This window comes from Urocitellus parryii, chromosome 8, assembly GCF_045843805.1.
Source record: "Urocitellus parryii isolate mUroPar1 chromosome 8, mUroPar1.hap1, whole genome shotgun sequence".
NCBI lineage: Eukaryota > Metazoa > Chordata > Mammalia > Rodentia > Sciuridae > Urocitellus > Urocitellus parryii.
In genome coordinates this window covers 104,676,733-104,688,774 of record NC_135538.1, presented here as the reverse complement: position 1 = coordinate 104,688,774, position 12,042 = coordinate 104,676,733, and the positions used below count along the sequence as shown (strand labels likewise).

General features: G+C 41.8%; 1 protein-coding gene across 6 annotated transcripts in view; it reads right to left on the bottom strand.

Moving 5' to 3' along the window:
• Positions 1–12,042, bottom strand: part of Adgrf5 (adhesion G protein-coupled receptor F5) — a 90,197-nt gene that overhangs the window by 28,874 nt on the left and 49,281 nt on the right. For 4 of the 6 annotated variants that reach the window (XM_026394427.2, XM_026394431.2, XM_026394430.2 and 1 more), the window contains exons 4-8: positions 7,881–8,051; positions 4,366–4,542; positions 4,143–4,252; positions 2,549–2,607; positions 1,568–1,710 (exon numbers count right to left, since the gene is read on the bottom strand). In XM_026394427.2, coding sequence (XP_026250212.2) covers positions 1,568–1,710; positions 2,549–2,607; positions 4,143–4,252; positions 4,366–4,542; positions 7,881–8,051 — 660 coding nt within the window. The remainder of the gene's footprint in view (positions 1–1,567; positions 1,711–2,548; positions 2,608–4,142; positions 4,253–4,365; positions 4,543–7,880; positions 8,052–12,042) is intronic. The other 2 variants (XM_026394429.2, XM_026394432.2) reach the window with 1 other exon arrangement.

Genomic DNA, 12,042 nt, shown 5'->3' with positions numbered 1-12,042 from the left:
TCATCATCATCATCATCAGAAGAAGAAGAAGAAGAAGAAGAATAGGAGGAGGAGGAGGAGGAGGAGGAGGAGGGAGAGGAAAGAGGGAGGTCGAAGAGGGAGGGGGAGGGGAAAGGGGGAGGAGGAGGAGAAAATTTTCATCCAGTAACCTGAGTTTTGGGATGTCTGTGTTCTGGATTAACACTACCTACACTGTGGAGAGGAGGAGGGCATCTGAGTTCCCTGTGGAATTGAGTGTGCTACCAGTTCATGTTTATTGCTCTAGGCTCTGCATATCACAGAATCCGGCTCTGGCCTTTGAGGGAGGACAGAGATGGATATAGACTCTGTGTAGGGGTGAGAGGATGTTTAGTGCCATTTTCAATGACTCCATTGCTCTTTGGAAGTTCAAGTCATGGATGCAAATGTACCACATGAACTGGACTATCAGCAGCATGTGCCCAGATGGACAGTGAGTCCAATCACTAAAACCTGGGCACTGATTCATTTATATGGCTGCCTATCCTCCACATGACTGCAATTTTGGGGAAAGAGAAATCATACCTGCAATTTAACTATGCAAAAATCTGCTACTCTCCTGAGCCCTTGGTATGATGAACAAAAGGAACTCTTCAGGGCAGAGAAAGCACATCTGTTTGTTGGCCAGTTGGTGTTACCGTCAGGGGAGGGTGGTATTGCTAAGATGCATCTATGTGAGCCAGATTTCCAGGACACTTATTCTCTTTTCTTTAATTTTCTGATTTTTATTTATGTTTTACTGTCTTATTTAGTCTGAATTTTCATTTTCGCTATTTATCTTATAGTACATTCTACCATTATACATATTTCTCATAGCTAGTTTTATCACTTAGAATATTTTATGTTAAAAAATGATGTAATGTTTGAAAGTATGTGCAGAGAACCTAAACATTGGATATAAACTTTCTGTGAAGCTGACCTGACTCCTGACAAAGGGGCCTTTTCCTTTGTTTGTGCCTACACCATCCTGTCAGTATCCGCCCCCATACTAGATTCCCAAGAGCTATTGCCTTTGCTCCAGACTGCAGACCTGAGTTATGCAGAACATCTGCTGGCCGACTCGTTTGTTCATCTTGCTCTCATAGGTTCACTTACTAGCTGCCAACTAACAATAGGTTTTGTGTCCTTCAGACACACCAAAGCCCAACTTTGAACCCCATTTGTAAAGTGGGGAGAACATCTAAAACAAAACAAAACAAAACAAACAAACAAAAAACAATTTACCACCACATGATGTTTGAGAGCAGTGGCTCTCAAACTTCTTGCTACATTAGAAGGCTTCTTTCAGAAGGTTTCTTCTTGAAAAGGTTGGCCCTGTTGTAAGTTCCCTGCTCCCCTCTCCCCTATATCCCAATGCAGTGACACAAGCCAAGTTGAGAAGCATTGATCAGAGAGGGGGAGATGGCACATAATCCTATGTGCCAGGAACCGGAAAGTCTTTCTCCACAGAATATAGCATAATGATTTTCAAGGTTTAAGCATAACCATCAACACCATTACCATCTAGATAGAATCTACAGATGGGAAAATGTAGCAAGGTTTCACTTACTACTAGGCACCCCTTGAAAGGAACTGTAGTCCATTTTGTAGGTCTGATTAAGAGTCTGCGTGACTTGCTCGTTGGCTTTCTGAATTAATCCAGGTGGTGGTGTTTTACTCTGGATTTCATATGACACAGTCACACTGCCCTTGCTGAATAGAGACACTTAGTTTAGTAAAGCAGCAATTCACCTGGAAGAATCTAGATGTTCGTGATTTATTTGCATGGGAAAACAAATAGCACTAACCACCTGGGGGCTATTATGCTCAGGAAATCACCAAAAGAAACCTATCTTCAAACTCTGGATGAAAAAACCCTAGGCAGAGCTTGCATACCCAAAAGTCCACAAACAGGTAAGACAGGTGAAAAAACTTGCAGGTGGGAATTAATGAACAGAGTCCCACCCCCTGGTCATGGGAGCCAGCCACCAAGCAAAACCTGCTGATGGCTGTCACACAGGGAGTTTGGCCTTACCAGATACATGGAATGTTAATGAAGCCCAAACCCTGGATGTTCCCATACAGATTCCTGATTTTTTAAGATTTGCAACTAAGTCTTCAAAATAGTGTGAAAATCCACTCAAGGCTACAGAGTACCCAACTCCAAGGGAAACAAGCATGCAACTCTGGGGTCCTGACTGGCTGGCAAGAATTTTCTTGCATAAAGGCATTGGTATATAACATTATTTTATTTTCAAATTTCTAAACTCTCTAGACTGAAAATTTATCTCTTTGCAAAATGCTTGCACACATAAAGTGGCCATATCTTTTTCTGTCCTTACTTTTATATAGGTGTATCTGTAAGGGGTGAGGACTCTTCTCAGTGTCTCCTTTCCCTTTTAACCCTTATAATCTGGCTTTTGTCTTCATGTCTAACAAACTGTTCTTGCTAAGCATTCCACATGATGCCCACTAATGGTTTTCTTTCCTCCTTCACTGACATGCTGATCTCTGCCATCAAATAGAAATGAACAAAGTAGAGCACTCTTACGTGAATTCTGTCACAGTCACCGATTTGAAGCCTGGTAAAATTCTGTAACCCTCCTGGAACTGGAAAATAAGGCAAGATGAGTATCATGTTTTAGAAGCTGATGTGAGATACAAAAGATTTCAAATCGAGTAGAAAGCCCATGTTGCTTATCACCCTGGGTAAAATTTTCTTCTTTATATTTTGGCATTAGGGGATCCTTAAGAAAGCATTTCCCGACCACCTATGTCAGTCTGGGTTCTTGGAGAAGTACACACAAGATTAAATGTGAAAAAAAAAATTGCTCAGACAGATGCCCAGAAAAGAAAATGATGGGGAGTGGGGAAGGCAGGGAGAGCCATTGGGTCCTATGTGGAAGAGATAAGGAAGGTTAAATAAAACCATCCTAGGCTGAGCCAGGGAAGTCCAAATAAGTCCTTCCAAGGAGTCTCTGTATCTGACACAGGTCACTGAGCTCATTCATCATTAAGAAGAAGCAAATGCCATCAAGGGTACCAGAGAGAGCACTTGGGACTCAATCACATCCCCATGTAGCTGAAGGCCCAGGAGGGACATATGGGAGAGCACCTCAGTACCTGCTCCTCATTTGATGATATTGCTACACTGGTTGAGCTCATATAGCTTTTGATGATGTTTTTATCCCATGTTGTTCCTCTAAACACCAACCCCACAGGAGATTCTATTTGACCCAAATTAAATTTACAGGCAGCTACCATATACAACGAAGTTACATGGTAGGAATGTAGGGTACCTGTGTGGATGAGATCCAAAGGTTAACATGTAACCCTCACTTTGGTATATGAGAAGAGGGCTTCCTTCTATGTAGAATTATGACATGCCAGATATGCAAATCAGAGGTCCAAGAGTTCTTCTGGGTAAGCACTCCATCATGGCACCCAGGGAAAATGACAATATTTATATGGCCCACTGGGTGAGGCAAGAGGCTGCTTCCAGCCCCAAGCAGGGATTTGGCTGCCCTGAGAGTGATGGAAAGTCATTATCTCAGGCCACCTGAATAATCTGCACTACACCAATTGGGAAGCTGTTTCAAGTGAGTTTAACTCAGAAACAGCATTAAGGTTTTACAGTTGATCTAGTACAAAGCACTTTAGAAGAGCATCTGGCAGTGGATTAGCATTCACGGGATATATCCTTGTTTACATGATTAAATTTAAATTGTCTTTTGTATGAGTGCCTAATGACCTGTAGCATAGAGAATCTTGAAACAGTTTGAGCTTGGTCTGAGGTTGGTCTGCTCACCAGATGTTAGAATTCTTATACATGTGGTGTGTGAAGAATAGAAATGAAACAATTGATGTTTCTAGACCAGGGCCTCTGAATAGATTTTAGTGAATCAATGCCACCAAATCTTATCTGAATCACATCCACCCTGAGAAGAAGTTTTACTTATAGGTTAAGCTGATTTCTTGACCACAATGTCTCCCTGAACTATTCAAATACTTTTAAATTCGCCATCCAAGATGGATATGAAATACTTCTAATTCATATCATAGATGACTGTCTACTATGAATAAAATAAACTCAGTTCTGCACACACACTTTGTTGGTTTAAGATTTTCCTGGGGCCAAAACGTACCGCTCTTTCCAGGTCGGTCTTGTAGGACCTATAGAGGGCAGAGGATGTGTTCTTAAGGTCTTCTGGAAATTCCACATTTAGTCTGACCTTCATTCTCAAGGTAACATCTGCTGAACAACATAGAGCAATACTTGAAAATCTCATGTTGATGTTTGAATACAGAGAAACATCTGCCTCCGCTGAAGTTGAATCACTCAAACAATATTCATGAGAAGGTACTTACCTCCCTGGAGCTGGCAGAAAGGTCCCTTTGAAGGAAGTCCCCTAAGGCAACTGCAACGGTGCCCTGGGAGAGAGCTGCCTTGCTCTTGACAAGTGGGACTGTGGAGGCACCTTTCCTGAGGCCACCCATAGCCTGTCTCGCAGGAGCACCAGATCTCATTTCCAGTAGGCCTGCAGACTGTCATCAACAGGAAGAGGAGGACAGAGAAGGTAGTCACCACATTTGCCTTTATAGACTGCAAGTATCTGTACTTGTAGGAAATCCTAACTTGACTTCATATTGCTCTTCTGGGAAATTCCATAGGATGGCACAAGTTCCTGAACGCACATGTGCCCTACAATGCCATCAGGCATGGCCACCAGAAAGATGGTGCTGAAATTATTGAGTGACTGTCGAGTGACTGATGACTGTAGAGTCATCTTCTGGTGGGTCTTGCCTAAGAGCAAATGACCACCAGATGTCTACGATGATAAACAGATTCCAGGACATAGTCGGTGGGAGCCAGCCTCCAAGAAGGCCCCTGCCCACCCCTGCCTTTGGGTATTCACACTCTTTTCCAGTGCTCTCTACTACTGTACAAGGGTGGCCCATGTGACCAATGGAATATGACAGAAATGATGGTATGGAGCTTCTGAAATTAGGATATTAAAGACTCCAGATTTCCTCTGGCTTGTTCCTCTCTGTTTCTCTCTCTCCATTTTCATGGGGGAAGTTGGCTACCATGGCATGAAGACATGTCATGAAGAGGTCCACGTCGTAAGGAACTGAGATCTTTAGCTGACAGGTAGCAAGGAACTACAGGCTGCCAGCAACCACAGGAGTGAGCTTGGAAGTGGATTTTCTAGTTCCAGATGACTTCAACTCTAGCTGACAGCTCAATTACAACCCCATGAGAGACCTTGAATCAGAAGCATCCAACTAAGCTGCTCCCAATTTCTGTCAGAAACTTCAAGATAAATAGTTCTGTTGGTTTACAATGCTAAGGTTTAGGGTAACTTGTTATGCAGCAGCAGATAACAGATACAGAAGGCAAATAAATTTGAGCCTTTTACATTCAAGAGTGAACAGGCCAAATGGACTCTGATCTCAGCGGGAACATCAAAAATGCTGTGAAAACAGTGCTTTTAACTCGGTTTGTAAAGCTGGTCCAAAGTCCTCTCATTGGAAGCTGTCCATTCTGCAAAGGATAACCTGGCCAAATCCTATGCAAATGAAAGCTATCAAATAGTCATTTCTGAAATAGGAAGGACAGGCAAGTTCCAATTATTCCTTGAACACGACACAATCCTGTCTCCCAGCAGTAGGTTGGAGTTGGCAGAAGTGTTAGGTACAGAAGAAATTATATGTGGGTGGCAGACAATGGACGGGGGTAATTTGAAGAGAAACAAAAAGAATCTCTTTCTCAAAAATCTCTTGTTGTCCTGAAATTTCACTGCTAAAGTGTTGTTTTTTATTTTGGGGAAGAAAAGGGATGAGGAGAAATACCTGAAAGACTTTAGACACCTGTGTACAATGCAATCATGGTTTGGGGGAAAGACAAAGCTGTCATTTCCAAACCAACTACTACTATTCTGGGTGTTGTTTAGTTGCTTTACACACACTGTATAGCCTTAAACATCCTCAGTTATTCACTATTAATAAAACTGAATTTCTGGAAAGGATCATAAGGAAAGCCGTTGTATGGGAAGAGGACAATGGTTCTCAGAAATCAGGAGCACAAGCCTGACCCGAATCACACACTCTCCCTATTCCCTTTGAGGAGAACTCTCCTTGGCTGTTCTCTGCTGGTCCTGAGGTTCATGAGTCTCAGGCTCTTTCTGCTCTGTTGAACCATAGTTGTTGTTGTTGTTTTTTTTTTTTTTTTTTTGTACTGGGGATTGAACTCAGCAGCATACGACCACTGAGCCACATCCTCAGCCCTATTTTGTATTTTATTTAGAGACAAGGTCCCACTGAGTTTCTTAGCACCTCACTTTTGCTGAAGCTGGCTTTGAACTTGGCAATCCTCCTGTCTCAGCCTCCCAAGTCAGTGGGATTATAGGCATGTGCCATCGTGCCTAGCTGAACATTTTTTTTTTTTTTTTGCAGATCTCCTTCACAGTTAGATATCAGAAAGAATTCACTCTTTAATGTGTGCATGACCAGTCTTTCTGGAAAGAGAGATTACACTTTCTAAGAGCAATTGCATTTTAAAAGGGAAACTTGTTAATTTAAGTTTCCAAAATTGTTTAAATTATAAAGTCCTTTGAAGTCACATCAGCTCTAATAGAATAAAAGAAACGTGAGACAGTTTGCTCATATGTTTATATTGAGCACATGTGATATGAACTAACCTACTGACCAAGTGTCCATGATCACAAGGTATTCGATTAAAAATCACTTATTTATTGGATACCTACTGGTCTATTTTATTTACAAAATTTGCTTTATAGCACTACAGACACCAAAGGTTTCCATAAAAAGTTGGGAAGAAAAACAAAAGTGTTTAAAAATCTATCCAGTATTTAATTTTTTCCCATAAATAGAAAAAAATAATTTCAGAGGCGGAGAATCTGTGTTGAGCAAGAACACAGAGGGGTGTTTCCTATATATGTCCCAAAGAGTTTTATGAGATATTCTATAGAGAAAGAACTCTGTGCACAAATTCATTTGGGAAACGGAATAAACTCGCCATTGCTGGAGGACCCACATATTGACATCCAATCCAGAAAACCACTAACTCAAGGAAATTAATTCCATGGTAGAATTTGTTGAAACATAGTATTCAAAGGGGCTTTAAGGGAGCTATGTCAGATTCCATTAGCATATACTTAAGAATCAAAAATGAAAAAAGAAATACCTTTATGGGGACTGACATAAAAATGAGAATTGAAAAATAAGAATTTTATTCTTGTCTTCATTGTAGAATAATAAAACCCAACATCTGTTAGTGCTTTCCAGGTTACAGAGCAGTAACATTTTTAGGACAATGGGCAGCCTCATCTCATGGCCCCTTTGGGACACTAAGTCTCTGGTGATGGTTCCCTGAGACACAAAGGAGATGGCATGACTTTGGAAGTGAGTCAGTAACTAATCCAAGGCCTGAGAGGTTCTGCTGAATTCCTTGCTTCTGATCCAGATATGTGTCTGGCTCCTACTTCCTGACCTATGATTCCAAAAAGAAAGGAATTTGATACTTACTAATATCCTGAACCAGTCCTTGCTATACCCAGTGATTGGCCTGGGGCAGAGGGTCCAATAGTTTATCATGAAGGATCTAGTCATATCTTGGAACTTCACGGCAACCATCAGAGAGACTACCAAGCAAACCACTTCAAAGAAGGAAACTCTGGCTGCAGAGTTTACTGATAGGAGTTTATCCTGGGAGGCTGTGAAGTCATAAAATCACACCAGTAGACCTGTTGAGTCATTTCCCTTGCCTACTAAGTATAACATGCCCTAACAATAAGGACCCAGTTAGCTTTTCTTCTGATACACCCAACCATCCATTCTAAAGCTTTGGGTGTCTTACTCACCAGTTGTCAGCTCTATGCTTAAAATATCAGTAGCTGGGTCAGTGTTGTTTCCTTGAATTGGAAAACTGAGGCTGTTTAAGCGAGCTCTGATAGACTCCACGAAGGATGTGTTTTCAAAACTGATCTCAATATCAACAGTGTACTCCTCCATGGCAGGACCACTCGTGGCAACTGAAATGCAAGCACACAAAGGTTGTGAGGACCTCCCATGGACATGGAGAGAAATCATGACAGATCAGTTAAAGGTATGTATGGATGCTGGGCACATCAGCCCATGAGAATTTCTAATGAACCCACTAAGAGAAAAAGATGAGTTTGTCTACTTTCTACTAACTCTGGATCTTGGTGTCCAAGGTCAAGGAGCATTGTGTGGAGAGTGAACCATGCCGGGCAAGAATGGAAGCAGGAAGAACCAGCAGGGAGACTCTGGCAACAGTTTAGACAATGAAAGTCACCATCCTGACCTGCGGGAATGAGCCAGTGTGTTTCCCGCACCTTTCAGGTGACATACACACATTCTAAGAGCTGAACCATGCATGAAGACCTCTGGGAAAGGTCACCTTGCTAACTTCTTTTGCCCTTAGCCTATGCACATAGAACATCTGCTCTTTGTTCTTCCTTTGTATATCTCCAATGTCCAGAACACAATTGACAAAAATCTGGCAAATTGGAAAAGTAAAAGAAAAGAGATTTCTAGTTCTTCATTGCTTCCCAGAATTGTCTCCAGGTAGTTGTCTGCTGGCATTCTAAAGAGATCTGCTCCCCAACACACACCCACTCCAGGCTTGACAGACTATGTATACAATGTATAATCTTAGAATAGTTCTTTGTTGGTTTCCTATATTACATCATGTCTCAGTCATTAGTGGTAAGCTTCCCAAGGGCAGGAACTGTTTCCTCCACTTCTCATGACCTTACTCACCAAAAGGGTCTGGAGTTCACCAGCTAATGGATACACGCCCAATCCTTATGAAGTCTGCTTCTCTGAATCTACTCATAGACTCACCTCTCTGTCACCAAGAAAATCTTTGACCCTGTCTTGGCTATAATATATAATTAAACAGAAGCTATGGGCTCAGCTTGTAGTTTATAAAGAAAGTCCAAAGAATAAGACTGTTTCACACACAGGCATTGAGAATATTTTAAAACGAGATGGGGGCAGCAGTAACTACTTGCAAAATTATTACTTTCAAATTTACATCAAATCTGAGAGGATGGTATGTATTTTGCCATAAAATTAAAATTTGATATCTCCTTTCTAAAAGATAACATTTTTTCCCATAACATTGTAAGATTTGTTTTGAATAGTCTCAGGACTATTCACGTGAAACACTATGAGAAAGTTTATTATGGGAAACTCCAGTTGTTAAATGTTTATTGCAGAAAGCTGCATTATTTGTTCTGCCTTATTTATTCCCTTGAGTTGTAAACTATGTTTGTCCTAGGAGGTTGGTTTTACCCATTGACTTTGTTGAGTATTATTTCCTTGGGCATCATTGAAATCTCTGTAATTAACTCAAACTATAGAAAAGGTCTGTGCAGATAGATGTTGTAGGAATGCATTTTATGATATATTTGTATACTTATAAAGATGGATTATACGTTTTAAAACAATACAGAATCTCAGTCTGTTGGGATACTTCAGCATTGCCTCCAATTCCTGTTTTCTTCTGGATGTTCAAATGGTTCTGTAATGAAAGTAAGCTTCCTGGAAGAACTGCTAATCATAATTTGTGAGTTTAACCCTGGTCATATTATGTTGCCCACTGGGAACATCTGCAAGGAGGGAAGCTGCCTGATATTTACAAAGCTTGCCTGGGAGCACATTCTTTTTCATAAAAAGTAATGCAGTGATGTTTATCCCTCACTAGCTTCAGGATCCTCTTTGCTGAAGCCTGACCTTCTGTGGGTATAAACAGGATTTCCTGGACAGTGGCTGTTTGGGATGGGTGGGGTCAGTAACAATTCCTTATCACACTCTTCATCATCTATCTACCTGGCTGCATCGCAGAGTCGGATCTCAGCACATTATCAATTCCTGGGTCCTGTGCAGCCCTCTTGTGCCTGAAGGGAGCTGATACCTACTTATCCTTCCCCTCACCCAATGATACTGGGCAAATCAAAGGCAATGACAATAACAGTAACAATGGCAATAGCAGTTGCCATCTGTTCATCACCCAGCAGTCTCTGGGGCCACAAGAACAGTATGCATACACTTCCATGTTGAAGGCACAGAGTAATGAGTGGGAGAGCTGGGATTTGCAAGCACAATTTTCTGAATCTTAAGTCTGTTTCCTTTCAATCATAACCTACCACAATGAAGAAGATAACAAACCTAATCATTGTTTAAAGTCCAAAGTAGCATAAAAATATAAGGTATCATTGTTAAATATAGCCTTAAAGGAAATTAAGAATTCCTAAAGTAAGTTATTAAATAAAATCAAGCTCAAAAACTAAAATTATTCATAATAAATGGATGAACCACGAAAAATTTTGTTCATGTTTTTTGACCATAATAAATCTAGAAATCCACAGTCAGGAGAAAAGTATCATGACCCACTGTTATCAGTGCACGTGGATTTTGTCAGTAAGTCTTGCCAGGTTAGTTTGTTTGTTCCTTGATTTATTGATTTATATGTAGTTATTCTACTTCTTAAGTGTACATTTCCTGGCACTGTGCTAGGTGCTGGGAGCATTGTGTTAGTCAAAGACGCAAAGTCCTGACTTCATGAATCTCTCATTCTTATGCTGGGGCCAATGATTAAGTTTGCATTCTTACGTCAGGCGGCTCTGTAGGAGAAAAATAAGGAAGAACAAATAGACGGAATGACAGGGATCATGGGGTGGGGAGTTAATTTTTGTAGCATGATCAGGAAAGACCTTCCTAAAGTAGTAAACTTTGAATAGAGACTCGAAGTGAGTGGTCAGCCTGAAAGCCATTGGGAGAACATCACTCTCAGAAGGGCAAAGGAGCAGGAAAGTCCTGAGTGGCAACACTCTAGGCTCATTTGAGGGCTAATGAAGACATGCTTCCTCTTTGGGTCATTCCTTCTTATCACCTTTAGACCTTAGAACAGCATCAAGGACCCAGGAGGATCACCTGTATGTGTAGGAGGTAGCCCCAATGCTCAGGGGTCAGCATGCCCCATGTGGGAGGGGGTCAGCAGCACACTGTCTCAGTCCCCTCAAATAGGCCCAGAAACACAGGTTACAAATGCCAGCCCCTGCTTTCCTATGCTCTTTCAACCCAGGAACTTTCAAGCCTGGAAAAGTGATACTCCTTGTCCTGTTCCAGGCTGCAAAGGACCCAAGAGGGATAGAGAACAGCTCCCCTACTTCTGCCTGTGTCTGTTAGATGCCCTCCACCCTCCTCTGCTGCTGCTGACAGTTGTGTGTGTGTGTGTGTGTGTGTGTGTGTTTTCCCTCAGTCTCCTTTGCCCCCTGTGTTGTTTGTCTGACTTTTTCTGGCTCACCAATGCCCTTCAGTGGAAGGCAGCCAATCCCAGGGGTCAGCAGCCACAGACATAGGCGTATCACAAGCCCAGGAGGCACAAACCTACCAGGATTTCCCCTCTCCTTTCCCATAAGTCACTGCCAACCTCACACCACTTATCTTAAAGAGACATTTCTGGAAAATCGGCCACAAAGGGCAACAAGCAGTTCTGTGTCTTAATCACAGCTGTTTAAGCAAACAATACTACTTTTGCCTAGCAACGCTGGTGGGAACAGTGGCTTCTCAGAATCAGAGCCTCAGCAGATGCATAAAATTAATCTCCTACCTGCAGATGAAGGAAGTTTTCTGACTTCACCCTAGAGAAAGGAGCTTGGTAACCAAAGGGACAATGCTTCTTTATCCTGATAGAAGGTGGTGATTTGACTGCAGTTGTCTATATCACACCTTGCCACCGGCAGATACAAAGGATCTATTCACTTTTGGGTTTTAGAAAGATTTGTTCACACAAGAAGGAAATGCCAGAATTCCAGTCTATGGTTTACCTAGCAGGTGTGGATGGAGGAGGAGGTTGGCAACGTGCATCATAGAACCCTGGATTGTGAAGTCTGGAGCTGATGATCAAGTCTACCAGCTAACCATGAACCCCAAACATCCAAGTTAGCCCCACATAAAGTGAGATGAGTCAGACCTAGTGAGTTAAAACAGGTC